Source organism: Schistocerca americana, chromosome 2 (genome assembly GCF_021461395.2).
Source record: "Schistocerca americana isolate TAMUIC-IGC-003095 chromosome 2, iqSchAmer2.1, whole genome shotgun sequence".
Lineage (NCBI taxonomy): Eukaryota > Metazoa > Arthropoda > Insecta > Orthoptera > Acrididae > Schistocerca > Schistocerca americana.
The window spans coordinates 827,031,320-827,050,179 of NC_060120.1; the positions used below are offsets into that span (position 1 = coordinate 827,031,320).

Consider the following 18,860-nt stretch of genomic DNA (forward strand, 5'->3'; position numbering starts at 1 on the left):
TTGACTGAATCTCATAGAGAACGGTGAGGCACTGGGAAAGGTGTCGGTTGAGGATTGACAGTGAGAGGTCTAGCAGATATTGATATCAATCCTCGGCTGGGTGAGGGGAGTTTGTCACTAATGACGCCAATGGTGGGTCATTGGCCATCCTGCCAAAGTAAAACACCATGAGCCAGGTCCTATAACAACCAGTAGTGTCATAAGAAGTCTGCGCAGAGGATAGGTACTGCAACATCAGTTATGAGGAAATCCATGGGAGCAGTTCGTTGCAACCCAGATCAACGGTGATGGTAGTTGAGTTGGACAGAACTATTGTAGTGTCATTTGCCACATGAAGTTGAACATACAACATCACAGCATGAGGGGGTGTGCCAGTCACAACTTGGTGCTGCTGTCTGTGGGTGGATTTGTGTTGTGCGATCAAACATGCAGAGGCAAGAGGTAGAAGGTCATGGGTGTGGTTCTTGTATGTCACATGTATTCTGTGCGTAGAGGTGGCCTGATTGGTGGGAGCGAACCAATATGCCTACTACGGGCTGCTGTTGCAGGTTGGGAACGTACATTGTGGCTGACAGTTGCGTGCCACGTCCCCAAACTGTAGTGGAACCAGCAGTAGTGTGGGGGCATGGCAGGGGTGGCAGTTGAGGCTGTGTTGCCGGGTGGGTGGCACTGTGTGTCAGCGTGCTGGAGTTCATTGTTCCTCATGGTGGCTGATGCTGGTGGCTCGGGCAGAGTTGGGTGAACTTGGTTGGCTTTGGCAACATCATGGCAGGTCACGTGGCGAGGTCCAAAATGAGATCTGGGTCAGTCTTGATCAAAACAGCATCCTCTGCCCAGTCACGTGAGTTACTCGCTTGTGACAAGCTGGGGGATGTTTTTGTAGCCATCACACCCCATAAGAGCTTAAATATGGTCCAGGGTACCATACTTCACAGAGACCTTCTTTTGCAGTCCTACAATGTGTTGCGTGCCAATTTAGAGCAGCGAGGTGTAAATTTCATCCAGCGTGTCCACCGGGATTCGAAAGATAATCGGGTTGCCACAGATGCCTTCATTTTGGCCTTTGAGGGTAATATGTTGCCTGAGAAGGTCAAGGTGATGGTCTATCGTTGTGATGTAAAGCCTTATATCCCTCCCCTGATACAGTGCTTTAAGTGCTGTAAGTTTGGCCGTATGTCTTCCTGCTGTACTTCCAGCATCACATGCCAAGATCGTGGACGCCCGTCACATCCCAATACTCCATGTGCCCCGCCTCCCATCTGTGTCAACTGCGGAGAGCACCATTCACCTTGTTTGCCTGACTGCAGGATTCTCCAGAAAGAAAGGAAAATCATGGAGTACAAAACCCTGGACAGACTGACTTACATTGAGGCTAAGAGAAAATTTGAACTCCTGCATCCTGTGCGTATGACATCATCTTACGCTGCTGCTGCAACAGTTCTGGCACCACCAGCTCTGCCAAACCAGGTCACCTCTCAGAGCCGGAAGACTACACCTGCCCCCTTGATGGTGGGGGGCATTTCCCTCGCTGTTGCTCCTGCACCACCTACTTTGGGAGCAACACCCCCCTCCCTCCCCCCAACCATTGGGGACATCCATCTCCACTTCTAAGCTGGAGAAGAATAAGTCTTCTTCAGCTTCTTTCACTAGGAAGGGGTCACTTGTGTCACTCTCTTCCCAGGTTACTTATAGTGGGAAAGATGACACCCACCAGTGGCTGAAGAGCCCAAAGCAGCTGGTCGTAGGGCTTCACGCTCATCCTCAGTCCAAGGGACTGAGCCAGTGAAGTCCTCTCAGCCAGGGAGACCCAAGGAGCAGCAAGAGAAATCCAAAAAGAAGACCCCTAAGACCAAGGAAATTGCGATGGCACCCACACCACCGCTACCTGCAAGCTCTGCGGCTGAGGATGGGGTGGAGATTTTGGGGTCCGTTGAGTACCTAGACTCGCCAGACTCTGACACAATAGATATAGACTGCTCAGGCAATAATTTGGTGGCAGCAGGTGACTCTGAGGTGTAAACTGCCTCATTGAATGTTCCACGCCTTCCCAGTCTCATGATGTCATCCTCCAGCGGTATTGCGGCAGTTTTTTCCACCGCCTGGCTGAGCTGCAGCAACTGTTAAGCTTTACACCTGCTAGCTACATTGCCCTCAAGGAAACCTGGTTCCCAGCAGTGGGGACCTCTGCCCTCTGTGGCTAGAAGGGATATTACAGGAACCGTAGCAACTATAATCAAGTGTCGGGTGGAGTTTGCGTTTATGTCCTAAACTCGGCCTGTAGTGAACATGTGCCCCTTCAAACCTCTCTTGAAGCTGTGGCTGTCAGAATAAGGACGATGCAGAAAGTAACTGTGTGCAATGTATATCTTCCTCCAGATGGTGCAGTACCCCTGAATGTATTAGCTGCACTGATTGATCAATTCCCTAAACCTTTCATACTTCTGGGAGATTTTAATGCCCATAACCCCTTGTGGGGTGGTACCATGCTTACTGGCCGAGGCAGAGATGTTGAAACTTCACCGTCACAATTGACCTCTGCCTCTTAAATACTGGGGCCGCCACATATTTCAGTGTGGCTCATGGTAGTTACTCGGCCATTGATTTATCAATTTGCAGCCCAGGACAAGGCAGAACACATGAGGACCTGTGTGGTAGTGACCACTTTCCCATCTTCCTGTCAATACCCCAGATGGGCTTCGAAAAGAGGGGGAATGGGGAACTTTCACCTCTGCTGTCAGTGCTGAATCTCCCCCACACGGTAACATCGATGTGATGGTTGAGCAAGTGACTAGCACAATTGTTTCTGCAGCAGAATATGCGATCCCTTGCTCTTTAGGGTGCCTAAGACGTAAGGCAGTCCCTTGGTGGTCACCGGAAGTCGCTGAAGCAATTTAGGAGCGTTGGTGAGCTCTACAGCGGCGTAAGCGGCACTCTTCCCTGGAGCACCTCATAGCCTTTAAATGGCTCCGTGCCTGTGCTCACTACCTTATCAAACAATGGAAGGAGGAGTGTTGAGAGAGATATGTCTCCACCATTGGGTGCCACACGTCACCTTCCCAAGTCTAGGCAAAGATCAAACATCTTTTCGGGTACCAGGCTCCAACAGCTGTCCCTGGTGTTACCATAAATGGCGAGTTATGTACCGATGCAAATGTGATTGCTGAGCACTTTGCTCGAGCCTCTGCGTTGTAGAATTACCCCCCAGCCTTTCGTACATTCATCTGGTGGCTGGAAGGGATCATCCTCTCATTCACTACATGCTGCAGTGAATCCTATAATGCCCCATTTACAGAGTGGGAGCTCCTCAGTGCCCTTGCACGTTGCCCCCGACACAGTTCCTGGGCCTTATCGCATCCATAGCCAGATGATTAAACATCTCTCATCCGATTACAAGCGACATCTTCTTGGTATCTTCAACTGGATCTGGTGCAATAGTGTCTTTCCATCACAATGGTGGGAGAGCACCATCATTCCGGTGCTCAAACCCGGTAAAAACCCTTTAGATGTGGATAGCTATCGGCCCATCAGCCTCACCAACGTTCTTTGTAAGCTGCTGGAACATATGGTATGTCGGCAGTTGGGTTGGGTCCTGGAGCCGCGTGGCTTGCTGGCTCCTGTCAGGGTGGCTTCCGCCAGGGTCACTCTACCACTGATAATCTTGTGTCCATCAGCCTTTTCCAGATGGCAATACCTGATTGATATCTTTTTTGACTTACATAAAGCATAAGACACGACTTGGTGACATCTTATCCTTGCCACATTGTATGAGTGGGGTCTCTGGGGACCACTTCTGATTTTTATCCAAAACTTCCTGTTGCTCCGTACTTTCCATGTCCAAGTTGGTGATTCCCATAGTTCCATTCATATCCCGGAGAATGGAGTCCCGAAAGGCTCTGTATTGAGTGTCTCCGCATTTTTATTGGCCATGAACAGTCTAGAAGCAGCTGTCGGACTCTCCATCTCACCTTCTCTGTATGCAGATTTCTGCATTTCGTACTGCTGCTCCAGTACTGTTGTTGCTGAGCGGCGCCTCCAACGAGCCATCCACAAGGTACAGTCATGGGCTCTAGCCTACGGCTTCCAGTTTTCAGAGTCGTATGTAATGCACTTCTGTCAGCGTCGTACCATTCATTGGGAACCTGCACTTTATCTTAAGATGATCCACTCACTGTAGTGGAGACATATCAATTCCTAGGACTCGTTTTTGATGCTTGATTGACTTGGCTCCCTCATCTTTGTCAGCTTAATCAAAAATGCTGGCAGCACCTCAAAGCTCTCTGTTGCCTGAGCAACACCAATTGGGGTGCAGATGGCTGTACACTGCTGCAGCTCTACAGAGCCCTTGTCCAATCCTGAAATGACTATGGGAGTGTGGTTTATGGTTTGGCAGAGCCTTCAGCATTGCATTTACTCGAAACTGTGCACGACTGTGGGGTTCGTTTAGCGACAGGAGCTTTTAGGACGGGTCTGGTGGCCAGCGTCCTGGTGGAGGCTGGTGTCCCTCCACTGCAGTTCAGACATTCACAGCTGCTCACCAGTTATGCTGCACACATTCATAGTTCCCCTGAGCATCTGAATTACCGTGTCCTTTTTCCCACTCGTGGCAGTCCATCTCCTGCATCGGCAGCCCAGATCGGAACTAATGATTGCAGTTCACGTGCGGTCCCTTCTATTTGAACTGGAGTCCTTCCCTTTACCAGCTCTATTTGCGATCCGTTCACTTACGCCTCGGCCGCAGCTTCATCTGAACCTTTTGCATGGCCCTAAGGACTCTGTTAACCCCACCGCTATCTGCTGTCACTTCCTCTCAATTCTTGATGTCTTCTGGGACTCCCTGCAGTGTATTCACCGCAGAGCTGGTGGCCATATATTGTGCACTTCAGTATATCCATTCATGCCATGAGGAATCATTTCTTCTGTGTACTGACTCCTTGAGCAGCCTACAATCTATTGACCAGTGCTACCTTCGCCATCCTTTGGTGGCGTCCATCCGGGAGTCCATCTATGCCCTGGACCAGTCCCGTTGTTCAGTGGTGTTTGTGTGGACCCCAGGACACCTTGGCATCCCAGGCAACAAACTTGCCGACAGGTTGGCTAAACAGGCTACGTGAAAACCGCTTCTGGAGATAGGCACCTCTGAACCTGACCTGCATTTTGACTTATGCTGCAGGGTTTTTTGGCTTTGGGAGATGGAGTGGCATAACAGTAAGCACAATAAACTGTGTGTCATTATGGAGACTACGAATGTGTGCAAGACTTCCATGTGGGCCTCTTGCAGGGAATCAGTTGTCCTCTGCTGGCTCCGCATTGGCCACGCTTTGGTGACCCACGGTTACTTCTTGCGCCGTGAAGACCTACCTCAGTTTCGGTGCGGTGCCCGGTTGACAGTGGCCCATATTCTGGTGCGCTGTCCCACTTTGACTGCCCAGCGACAAAATCTTGGGTTACTGGACATGTCACAACCCTTTGAGCTTTCGCATTTCTTCCTGGTCCGTTTTCACCTTCCTCCAGAGGTCGGCATTCCATCTCATGGGGAGGGAGGGGGAGTCATGCTGCTCATACAGGATGACGTTCATAGTCAACCCGTCTCCCTCATTACCCATCTACAAGCTGTTGCAGTTCGGCTTTTCCTTCATCACCTGACCTTTTGCCTTTGTACCGTTTGTATCCCTTCGTCATTGCATGTCACCAGGGTAGACTTTGTCCAGCTTATTGGGCAGCTACCTCACCCCTTTCTGCTGCTCAGTGACATTAATGTGCACCATCCATTTTGGGGTTCTCCCAGAACCTGTCTGTGAGGTGCCCATTTGGCGGACCTTCTTACTCAACTTAACCTCTTCTGCCTTAACACAGGAGCACCCACGTCCCTTTCAGACGACTCACACACCTATTCCCATTTGGACCTATCTTTAAGCACTGCCCAGCTTGCCCATTGCCTCGAGTGGTCCATTCTCTCTGACATGTACTCAAGCAGTCATTTCCCGTGTGCTATCCATTTGCTGACTCCTACCCCATCTACGTGTACACCCAAATGGCAGCTTTCTAAGGCTGACTGGAGGCTTTAATCCTACCTTGTGACCTTCGATGAATAAGATTTCCACAAACATAATCCTTACCACTGCAGAATGTTCCATTCCTTGCATTTCTTCTTTACCACATTGTGTCCCCGACCCTTGGGGAGTTTGCGCGCAGGTATGTGTTCTTTGCATTTTTAACCATCGTTGTACAATGGCAAACTGCATTCATTATAAGCAGATGCGGTTGTAAGTATTCTACAGAATAGCAAAAAACCTAGCTGGACTTCATTTACTAGTTCTTTTAACAGTTCCACTCCCTCTTCTGTCATGTGTGCCAACCTCTGACAGCTCTCTTGGACCATGATCCATTTTCCATGTTTTGAACTGACAGTAGCAGATGAAGCCATCGTGGACCCTAGTGCTATCCCCAACACCTTGGGCCACCATTTGGCAGAGATTTCAAGCTCCTCCCACTATCGTCCTGCCTTCCTCCATTGGGAAAGAGTGGAGGAGGCTCGGGTGATACCCTTCTCTTCTCATATCATGAGTACGACAATGCTGCTTTCACTATAAGGGATCTAGATCATGCTCTCACTTCATCCTGATCCTCCGCCCCAGGGCCAGAAGCTATTCACATTCAGATGTTGCAGCACCTTTCTCTTTTGGGCAAGCACTTTCTTCTTAATACGTACAACCGCATCTGGGCAGAGGGCATGTTTCCCAAATGCTGGCGTGAAGCCATTGCTATATCCACACCTAAGCCGTGTAAGGACACCACCTTCCTTCTAGCTACAGCCCCTTTTCTCTCACCAGCTGTATTTCCATGGTGATGGAGTGCATGATTCATGCCTGTCTGGTATGGAGGCTTGAGTCTTGCCATTTACTAACCACTGCACAGTGCGGATATTGAGTGCACTGTTCTGCTGTTGATCATCTCTTCACTTTGTCAACCAGTGTCATGAATGGTTTTCTGCAGAAATCCCAGACTGTGGCTGTGTTTTTCAGTTTGGTGAAAGCCTATGACCCCTGCTGGGAGACTGGTATCCACCATACTCTCTACACCTGGAGCTTCTGTGGGCACCTACCCTGTTTGCTTCAGGAATTTTTAAATGACTGAATTTTCAAGGTACATGTACGTTCTATTTTGTCGCACACTTTATTAAGGAGATCGATGTGCCTCAGGGTTCCATCCTGAGTGTCAATCTCTTTACTATCACTATTAACCCTATAATGACCTGTTTCCCGCTGGGCATCTCTGGCTCCATTTTTGTTGACGATTTTGCCATCTATTGCAGTTCTCCATAGACTTGTCTCATTGAGCAGCATCTTCAGTGGTGTTTTGATCATCTTTACTCATGGAACATCGGCAGTGGCTTTCGTTTTTCCACTGACAAAACTGTTTGTATGAATTTCTGGTGACACGATTGGTTTCTTCCACTGTCTTTACATCTTGGGCCTGTTGCTCTTCCGTTGGTTGGAACTATGAAATTCCTGGGACTCATGTTTGATAGGAAACTCTCTTGGTCCTCCCATGTGTCTTACCTGTCTGCCTGCTATATGCTATCCCTCAGTGTCCTACATGTCCTCAGTGGTACTTTTTGGGGTGCAGACCGAACCACCCTCCTCTGTTTGTACCAGTCCCTTGTCCATTTGAAACTAGTCCATGGGTGTTACGTTTATGCATCTACATGTCTGCCCCTCCTACACCTTCTCAATACTATCCACCATTGTGTCATTTGTTATGCCATTGGCGCCTTTTGCACTATCTCGGTTGATAGTCTGTATCCCTCTTCTGTTACCTCCTGGAGTTCGCTTTCGGCTCTTGCACTGGCAGCTTAATGTCACGCTGCCTGCAACTTTCCCAGTGGGTGTGATCCCTTCACCACCTTGGCTGCATGTGGCAGCTCCTGTTCACCTTGGCCTTCATTCGCTTCCTCAGGACACTACTCCAGCCTCACTCTGTCACATTCAGTTTCACAATCTTCGCATGAACTTCGCAATTGGTCCTTTGTGTACATTGATGGCTCTTGGACTTGACCATGGTGTTGGGTGTGCCTTCGTCATTGACACCAACGTTTTTCAGTATCGGCTGCTGGAACACTGCTCAGTATTCATAGCAGAGCTCTTTGCCCCTTATTAGGCCATGCAGTACGTCCAGCAACACAGGCTTTTCAATTGTGTCATATGCTCAGACACTCTTGGTGTCCTTCAAAGCCTCCGTGTGCTGTACACTGTCCATCCCTTAGTGCGAGGAAAGTTATCACTTGCTCACTCTTGATGTAGCCACTGTGCTGTTTATGTGGGTTCCTGGTCACATTTATCTGACAGGAAACGAGGCTACTGACACTGCTGCCAAGGCTGCAGTCCTCGTACCTCAGCCTGCTAGTTCTTACATTCCATCCAATGTTCTCTGTGTTGCTGATTGTCATCAGGTGGTGCCACTTTGCCATCACCACTGGTCCCTCCTTCATAGGAACAAGCTCCGGGTTATTAAGCCTCTCCCAGTGGCTTGGATGACCTCCTCTCGGCCCTCTCGCCATGAGAAGGTCATTTTAACTAGGTTGTGTATTGGGGCACTGCCTTTTTAGCCATTTGTTAAGCGGTGCTCCCCTACCACTTTGTGCACGTTGCACCCAACTTTTAACTCTCGGCCATTTCCTCAGAAAATGGCTTGTGTTTTACCCCCTTACTTTCCCACTTGTGTTTGTCATCTGAGTTATCAGCCATTTCGGTGAACAATGCGTGAGCTGCCAGCCACGTTTTACTTTTTATCTGTCGTAGCAATATGGCGAATGCCATTTAATTTTTAGTTCCGAACCTTTGTTTCTCTATTGTGTATTTTACAGACCTTTCTCCATAGGCCCATCATTAGCTGCCTTATCTTCCATCGATTGGGATTAGTGTGTAGTCGTTTTCAACTCCTCTCTTTGTGTTCGCGTTTTTATTCTTTAGACATGGGCTTGTATGACCCTAGTTGTTTTTGTACCCTAAAATAAAACAAAACAATGTGATTCTTAGTCATAGTGGTGGGTAAGAAAAATAATTAATATAAATATGACTGGTATAGAGATGATTTATTATTGAGCGTAAGAGCATACACGAAATGCAACCAGCATGCTACTAGTTGTACAGCAGACTGTAAAACCAGAGGCCACACAATACATTACTGCTGGGAAAAAGAGGTATTTTTCCCTCATGGCAGTAGTGGTATTATACGAGCCTCCTCAAATTTGTGCCAGTATTTTGCAATGACAACTTATTAAACTGAAAATTAAGTAATATCCATACCTGTTAAACCTGCCTTCTTTGCAGTTGGAATTATTACATTTTTTATGATGTCTGAGGCTATTTTTGCCTGTCCTGTATATATCTTGCACCTGAGAAGGAATAGTTTTGTCATGTCTGGCTCTCCCAAGGATCTCAGTAATTCTGAAGGAACGTCATCTACTCCAGGGCCCCTGTTAAAACTGGGATCTTTCAGTGCTATGTCGATTTCTTCTGGCAGTAACATATCTCCCAACATCTTCACCTACTTCCACTTCCCTTTCTATAATACAGCTCCACCTTTAAGCTTTCCATTCTTTACTTAGTACTGGTTTGCCATCATAGCTCATGATATTCACACAACTGTTTTTTATTTCTCCATGGCTATCCTTACTTTCCGTATAAGGTGCTTTTATCTTTTCCCCCGGTTATGCATGCTTCTACAGTCTTGCATTTCTTGTCCAGCTAGTCCTGATTTGCCATTTTGCACTTATTAGTTGTTTTCCATTATTCAAGGATTTCTACTGGGCATTGTCGTTTTTCTTGTTTGATTCTAAGCTGACTTCACCATTTCATCTCTCTTCTGTTGCGTTCTTAACCCCCATTTCAACCATTTGTTGGCTAGTGCTCCCTCTGAAATTCTCAACCTCTGGCTCTTTCAATTTATCTAGGCCCCATTTCTGTGATTTCCTTTCTTTCTGCAGGTTCTTCAGTTTTAATCTGCAGTTCAGGACCAACAAAATTATGGTCGGAGTCCGCATCTGCCCCTGGAAATATTTTGCAGTTTAAAATCTGGGTTCAAAATCCATCTTACCATTGTGTTGTCAGTTGTAAACCTCCCTGTGTTTTCCAGTCTCTACTTATGACCTTCTTTCATGGTTTTTAAACAAAGTATTAGTAATGATAAAATTGTGCTTGTGGGAAATTATACCAAATGGCTTCCCCTTTCATTCCTTTTGCCCAGTCCATGTTTTCTTTCTGGTTTGAAGTCTCCCGGAATGCATTATCTGCATTGTTTTCTCAACTCCCACCACCCTTCCTCATATTTGGTGACTTCAGTGTCCATAACCCCTCTGTATGACCACAGTCCGTGGTAAAGCTGCCAAAACCTTGCATGCAGAGCTCAATCTTTGCCTTTTGAATGCTGATTAATTCTGTTCTTACCCATTTTAGTATGGCATATGGATCTTACTTGACCATTGATCTTTCCATTTGCAGCCCAGGTCTTCTCCCCTCCATCCATTGGAGAATCTGTGATGACCTATGTGACAATGATCATTTTGAAATTGTCTTGATCCTCCCTCGGTGTCACTCACCCGGACATCCACCCAGATGGGCTTTCTGCAAAGCTGGCTGGGACAGTTTCACCACTGCTGTTGGTCTTCGCACTGTGTCGTATGGAGGGATTGATGTGGGTGTCCAGAGCATAATTGCATTTATTCGATTGGCAGCTGACTCAGTGATCATCTCTTCCTTGGGACCCCCCACCACGACACCCTCCTCCCTCCCCTGTCAGAAGACAGTACCTTGGTGGACTCCCGAAATCACTGTGGCTGTTAGAGATTACAGGCAGGGTCTCCAATGCCATAAGCGACACCTGTAGATGGTGCACCTCATTGCTTTTAAACAGCTTCATGGCTAGGTCCACAACCTCATAAAAAAAAACTTAGTGCGCTCGAAATTGGATTATGGAAGCATAGTCTACTCCTCTGCTCGGCCGTCTATTCTTCGGCGTCTCGACTCTATCCACCACCGTGGATTACGTTTAGTGTCTGGAGCTTTTTACACCAGCCCTGTGGAAAGCCTTTATGATGAGACTGCTGAACCTCCGCTGTCCAATCGGCGGGCAGTCCTTCTGAGTCGTTATGCTAGCCATCTGTCTTCCATGCCTGCTAATCCAGCCCATAACCTTTTTTTCGACGCCTCCTTTGATGTCGGGTATGCAGGCCGCTCCTCCTCCCTACTACCCCCGGGAGTCCGCTTCCGTCAACTGCTCCATTCTCTTTCCTTCCGCTTTCCCAAAACCTTCTTGACAACTTGGGGTACAGCACCGCCTTGGCACCGTCCCCGGATCGACTTGCTCAGAGACCTATGTCAATTTCCCAAGGATGGTACCCCTACACTTGTTTACCGTCGGGCATTTGCTGCTCTATGTGCACAAATGACGGAAGCCACATTTATTTACACCGATGGCTCGAAAACATCGTTAGGTGTAGGGAGTGCCTATATTGTTGGCGACACCCCAAATCACTTTCGGCTTCCCGACCAGTGTTCGGTTTATACTGCGGAGCTTTACGCTGTTCTCCAGGCTGTCCACTACATCTGCCGCCATCAGCGGATACAGTACGTAATCTGCTCAGATTCTCTCAGCTCTCTCCTAAGTCTCCAAGCTCTTTACCCTGTGCACCCTCTGGTCCACCGGATTCAGGACTGTCTGCGCTTGCTCCACCTGGGGGGCATCTCAGTGGCGTTCCTCTGGCTCCCGGGACACGCTGGTATCTGTGGAAATGAGGCGGCCGATATAGCGGCCAAGGCTGCAGTCTCTCTTCCTCGGCCAGCTCTTGAGTCTCTTCCGTTTACCGATCTACGGAGCGGTTTATGTCGCCAAGTTACTCATTTATGGCATGCGCATTGGTCAACACTTCCCCACAATAAATTGCGGGAAGTGAAAGCCGTTCCTTGCGCTTGGACCTCTTCCTCCCGAACGCGTCGTCGGGAGGAGGTAATTTTAGCTAGACTCCAGATAGGGCACTGTCTTTTTAGTCATCGACATCTTTTAAGCGGTGATCCTCCCCCACTCTGTCCCCACTGCTCTCAGCTGTGGACGGTCAGACACCTTTTAATTGAATGCCCCTATTTTAATCCGTTACGCTCCCGTCTACAGCTATCGCCTGATCTATCGTCGATTTTAGCAGATGACACGCGCTCAGCTGACCGCGTTCTGCATTTTATTAGTGACAGTGAAATGACGTCAGTCATTTGAAGCTTTTTTTTGGGGGACAACCAACCCCTTTCTGTAGTGGACTTTTAAGCATTCCTTCTGCCTTTAGTTTCTCCAATTTTCTGACTTTGTTTCTATTGCTGCTGATTTTAAATTTCGTTTTTTCCTGTTTTCTACGTCACGGGCTGGGCGCTAATGACCATAGAAGTTTTGCGCCCCTAAAAAAAAAAAAAAAAAAAAAAAAAAAAAAAAAAAAAAAAAACCCTCATAAAATGACAGAAACAAGAATGCCAGGAGCAATATATTGCTACCATTGGGACACAAAACCCTCCTTTGCGAAGATTCAATGCCTCTATGGATACCGGTACCCCTAGGATAAACCTGGTAACTCTGTAAATGGTAAAGTCTACAATGGCCCAGATGCTATTGCCAAAAATTTTACTCCTCATGATGCTCAAGCCTCTGCATCTGAGAATTATCAGCCTGCATTTTGTGTCCTCAAACAGTGGGTAGAGTGACTCCATTTAGCATTCACTACACATCACCTGGAATCAAATAATGCTCCATTCAGTGAGTTGGAATTCTTCAGCGCCCTAGCTCATTGCCCTAACATGACTCCAGAGCCAGACCGAATCCACAGTCAGATGCTTTCTTATCAGTAGGTTGCCAACATCACTTCCTTGCCATTTTCAACCTTATCTGGAGCAAAGTCGAGAAAGTGCGTCATCCCAATATTGAAACTGGGTAATTGCCCCCATGGGATGGACAGCTAGCACCCAATTAGTCTCACATATGTTCTTTGCAAGCTCTCAAATGTATGGTGCGCTGATGTCTGTGTTGGTACCTTGAGTCATTGGATCTTTCTGGCTCCATCCCAAAGCGGTTTCCATCAAGGCCATTCTACTGCTGACAATTTGCATGGAGTCTACTGCTCAGTCAGATTTTGCATGGTGTGAACATTTACTGCTGTCTTCTTCAGCTTGTAAAGGTCTTATGACACCACATGGTGTCACCACATCCTTATTATGCTTGTTACCCTTGAAGAGCGGTATCTCCAGGGCCACTCACAATTTTTACCTGGCACTTCTTGTCCCACCATACTTTCTGCATTCACATTAGTGCTTCCCACTGTACCTTCCACATACAAAAGATTGGTGTCCACAGGACTCTGTATTAAGTGCATCCTTTTTTCTAGTATCAGTAGTATAGCTGCAGCTATGGGGTCTACAGTGTCACCATCCCTGAATGCTAATGACTTTTGCACTACTAGTGCTGCTCACCTGTGGATATTGCTGAAAACTGACTGCGTGGTGCCATATGAAATGTACAGTCCAGTTTTCTGCCGCCAAGACATACGTCATGCACTTCTATCACTGTCGTACTGCCCATCCCCAACCAGAACTCTACCTCAATGATTAAGTGCGCAATGTGGTAGAGTCTGATCACCTTTTGGGATTGGTCTTCAATGCCTGTTTGATGTGGCTTTCCCATCTTCAACAACTTAAGCAAACATGCGCGTCACATCTTAATACTCTTCTCTGTCTCAGTAACAATAGCTGGGGTGCTGACCACTCTACATTTTTGCGGTTCTACAAAGCTCTGATCGGCATGTTCTTCAGCATTGAGGATCCTGGACCTGATACACCATTACCATTGTGGGCCTGACTTGAGACAGGTGCCTTTCAGATGAGCCCGGTGCACAACCCACTCTTGGAGGCTGGGGTCCCTCCCCTACAGATCAGGTGTCAATAACTGCTACTCAGCTATATGATACGCATTTGCTGCTCCCCTGAGCACCCAAACTATTGTTTCCTGAGGCAAAGGGCTCAAAGGGCTGTAGTCACACTCACAGTTCTCATACAGAGTGTCTGCTCTGAACTCCTTCTTTCCCCACTGTCACTGTCAGGGAGAAGTCATGTGTACCCCCATGGTGTACACCCCATCCTTGGATCCACCTTGCCCTGTCGTTTGGACCAAAAGGTTCAATAGACCCTATGATTTTTGTTCACATGTTCTTGGGTGTCCTTGACATATTTATGGGCTCAGAAGTGTTATACACTGATGGGTCCACAGTCAATGTTTGAACTGGTTTTGCCTACACACATGCACGATGAAGTGAACTGTGCTCTCTGCTGAATGGATGCAATATATTCACTGCACAATTGATCATTGCTCGAGCCCTCAGCCACCATTGTTCTTGCACTGGTGAGTTGTTCTGAATTGTCTGTGACTCCATGAGTAGTTTTCAGGCTGTCGATCACCCCTAGGTTGTGATTGTATGACCTCCACCAACCTGGACAGTCAATTGACATTGTAGGGACCCTGGTCACATTGGGATCCCAGGGAATGAACATGGTGACCTATTGGCCAAATTGGCTGTGAGCATGCTGACTTTGGAGATGAGGGTACCAGAACTGGACCTTTGGTCGACTCCACACTGACCTTTGTTGGAGGCTTGGAATGCAGATTGGTGTGCCCTGGTTTCTCCAAATAAAGTGTGAACCTAAAAGGAGACGACGACCACATGACAGTCACCCTTCATGCTTCTCACAGGGAATCGCCTCTTCTCTGCTTTTGGCAAAGTGGACTAAACCATACACTTTGAAATTTTGAAGGTAGCATGGATGAAATACAAGAAGTGAAAGCTAAGACACGTACAGAAACCAGACTGCAGTTACGTGAGTCAAAGGACATGAAAGGGAAGCCTTTGTTGAGAAGGGAGTGAGGCAGCATTATAGCCTATCCTCGATGTTATTCAGTCTGTACATTCAGCAAGCTGTTAAGCAGACTCAGGATAAATTGTGAAATGCAATTTAAGTTCAATGAGAAGCAATTAAACTGAAGTTTGTTGACAACATTGTGATTCTGCCAGATATGGCTGAAGACTTGGAAAAGCTGTTGAGTGAAATGGATAGTGTCTTGAAAAGAGTTTATAAAATGAACATCAATAAAAGTAAAACAATGGTAATGAAATATAGTGGAAGTCAATAAGATGATGCTGAGGGAATTAAATTAGAAAGTGAGAAATTAAAAGTAGTAGTAGATGAGTTTTACTATTTGGCAAAAGAAAAGTTGCTACTTACCAGATAGCAGAGATGCTGAGTCACAATTAGCCGCAACAAAAAGACTGTCACATATATAGCTTTTGGCCAGTAAGTCCCTCGTCAAAATTAGATGACAAACACACATACACACTCACACACTCACACAGACACAACTCACTTATACGTGACTGCAGTCTGAGGCAACTGAGGCCACACTGTGAGCAGCAGCACCAGTGCATGATGGGAGTGGTGACTGGGTGGGGGTAAGGAGGAGGCCCAGGTGGGAAGGGGAAGGGATAGTAGGGTAGTGGTGGCGGATAGTGACGTGTTGTTGGGGAGTGCACAGGGATGAGGTGGAAAGAGGGTAGGGCATCAATGAGCAGTCGGGAGGTTAGACAGAGAGCAGTGGAGAGGTGGGGGGGGGGGGGGGGAGTATAGTGGAAAATGAGAGAAGTAAAAAGACTGGGTTTGATGGAGGAATGAAGGTTGTGTAGTGTTAGAATGGGAACAGAGAGGGGGCTGGATGGGAGAGGACAATGGCAAAGGTTGATGCCAGAAGGGTTACAGGAATGTAGGATATATTGCAGTGAAAGTTCCCACCTGTGCAATTCAGAAAAGCTGGTGTTGGTGGGAAGGATCCGTATGGCACAGGCTGTGAAGCAATCATTGAAATGAAGGATGTCATGTTTGGCAGCGTGCTCAGCAACAGGGTGGTCCACTTGTTTCTTTGCCACAGTTTGTCAGTGGCCATTCATGCAGACAGACAGCTTGTTGGTTGTCATGTCCCCATAGATTGCTGCACAGTGGTTGCAGCTTAGCTTGTAGATCACAGGACTGGTTTCACTGGTAGCCCTGCCTTTGATAGGATAGGTGATGTTTGTGACTGGACTGGAGTAGGTGGTGGTGGTGGTGGTGGTGGTGGTGGTGGTGGTGGTGGGAGGAGGATGTATAGGACAGATATTGCATCTAGGTCTATTACAGGGGTACGAGTCATGAGGTAAGGGTTTGGAAGCAGGGGTTGTGTAGGGATGGACGAGTATATTGTGTAGGTTCAGTGGATAACGGAATACCACTGTGGGAGGGGTGAGAAGGATAGTGGGCAGGACATTTTTCATTTCAGGGCATGATGAGAGGTAGTTGAAACCCTGGCGGAGAATGTAATTCAGTTGCTCCAGTCTTGGATGGTACTGAGTTACGAGGGCAATGCTCCTCTGTTTCTGGACAGTGGAACTTTGTGAGGTGGTGGGAGACTGGAAAGATAAGGCATGGGAGATTTGGTTTTCTACAGGGTTGCAAGGATAATTATGGTTTGTGAAGGCTTCAGTGAGACCCTCAGTGTATTTAAAGAGGGATCGCTCTTCACTGCAGATGCGATGACCACAGGCGGCTAGGCTGTATGGTAGGGACTTCTTGGCATGGAACGGGTGGCACCTGTCAAAGTGAAGGTATTGCTGGTGGTTAGTATGATTGATGTGGACAGAGGTACTGATGTAGCCACCTTTGAGGTGGAGATAAACATCTAGGAAGGTGGCTTGTGGGGTTGAGCAGGACCGGGTGAAGCAAATGGGGAAGAAGTTGTTGAGGTTCTGGAGGAATGTTAGTAGGGTATCCTCACCCCTGATCCAAATCACAAAGTTGTCATCAATGAATCTGAACCAGGTGAGGGGTTTAGGATTCTGGGTGTTTAGGAAGGATTCCTCTAGATGGTGCCATGTGGGTGGCCATAGCTGTACCCTGTATATATTCTCCTCTTTTTAGAAAAGCTTTTCTTGCTATAAGCAGTCTGTGGTCTGGTAACAGTAAGAAAAACATTTCTAAAAAGAGGAATTTGTTAAGACGGAATATAAATCTGTTAGGAAGTCTTTTCTCAAGGAATTTATCCAGAGTGCAGCTTTCGCTGGTAGTGAAATGTGTACTGTATGCTGTGCAGACAAGAAGAGTGGAAGGGAAGAGACCACGCACGCGTGCGCCCCCCCCCCCCCACCCCCAACCCCCCCCCACACAGGGAGAGACAGAGAGAGGGTGGGAGGGAGGGTGGGGGTGTTAAAATTGTGGAGGGAGACCAAGGCTTGAATACAGCAAGCTCATTAGAATGGATGTAGATCGTGGTTGTTACACAGAGAAGGGTCTTGCACAGGATAGACTAGCCCTCCAGCTGCATCAAACCAGTCTTCGGACTGAAGAAAAAACAACAAAACCGCTGAAAATTTGATATCGGTTTCCCATAATGTGACATTGCATCCAAAGTTTTGAACCCTACATTTTATGGAAAGACAGTTATACATAATAGTTATCTCTTTTTGTCCCAGAGATGGAAAATCTGTGCTGAATTGCAGACAGTGATAGTTGCCTAATACCTTCTCATCACTACTTCTATACAGTGTGTAGTTCTCTTTTCTGATCATTTGTTTTCATTTGATTTACGAGTTTCTTTCATGTGCTCAATCTTATTTCAGAAATGGATAAGACTCGCCATGAAACAATACTGTCAAAAGCTGCAGAGTTGGTCACACCATCCCAAATATCAGTTCTGAAATTAGCTCTTGCACTACATACGTATTCTCCAAAAGTGGAAATGTATACTCAGATGGCCATGGAAAGAGGACTGCTTTCTACCGACTGTTCCATAGCAGCTGATGTTGCTGGGAATCTAGTCTGTAATCTTGAGGATGTGGAGAGAGCCATCAGTGATAATAAGGTATGTTCCTTTATTTTATTTTTGTAAATACACCACTTCCACTGAGCTCCAGAAATAGTGGTCTCAAACTTGATTACAAATTTACATCAAGTATGTTCTGAAGAGCAGTACATCTTCTAGGCTGATGAAGGTTGAGATATTTAAATAGCTAGGTGATGGGCAGAAAATGATCTGAGATAAAAAGAAATTATTGAAATGATGAAGTTAGCTTTCAAATGCACTATGAACATCTGCAACAAGAATAATTTTCCAGTTGATGCAAAATGAAGACATAACCAGAAAGTGATCTGACCTGCTTGTATAGCATAAGACACAGTGCACTAGCATGAGAGTCAGGAAGGTGAGTCATACTCGGTTCAAATTCGAGCAGCAGATCAACAACCAAGAGCTGGTGCAACAGCCAGCCTGAGTGCAGTTTAGGCAGTTTCCCACAATCTAGCAAATGCTGGCTGATACCCAAATTCTGTCTCAGTTAATATGACAAGCCAGTGCAGATAGTTAAAATATGACAAAACATACAAAGTTCACATGATCCACAGACAAATTGCACATGATTTCCATCCCTTATGCTGCCTTGGTGGTTATGGCATCAGGAAGGGCATCTGATCTCAGTTAAATAATAAGTAAAATTTGCCAAATCCTGAAAGTGGCCCCATAATAGACAAGATAAATGCTAGGGAAAAGAATAGTTTGGTCTGATCTTAAGCCTTCTACAGAGCAAAAAAATCTGAACCATGTAAGATGACACTGGATCCAAGAAGAATTTGGAAGAAATGAGATAGAGGACACAGATATTCACATCATGGTTACTTTGAAAGAATACTTGATTGTGTTGAAAGAAAACAAGCTGCCATCTCCTGCAAAACACAACTGTTACTCTCTGTTTTGGTTTTGTA

At 46.8% G+C, this 18,860-nt stretch overlaps 1 protein-coding gene across 1 annotated transcript in view; it reads left to right on the forward strand.

Annotated features, from left to right (window-relative positions):
• LOC124595455 (UDP-glucose:glycoprotein glucosyltransferase) overlaps positions 1–18,860 on the forward strand; it is a 127,611-nt gene that overhangs the window by 15,880 nt on the left and 92,871 nt on the right. The window contains exon 3 of the mRNA XM_047134202.1: positions 17,723–17,964. Coding sequence (XP_046990158.1) covers positions 17,723–17,964 — 242 coding nt within the window. The remainder of the gene's footprint in view (positions 1–17,722; positions 17,965–18,860) is intronic.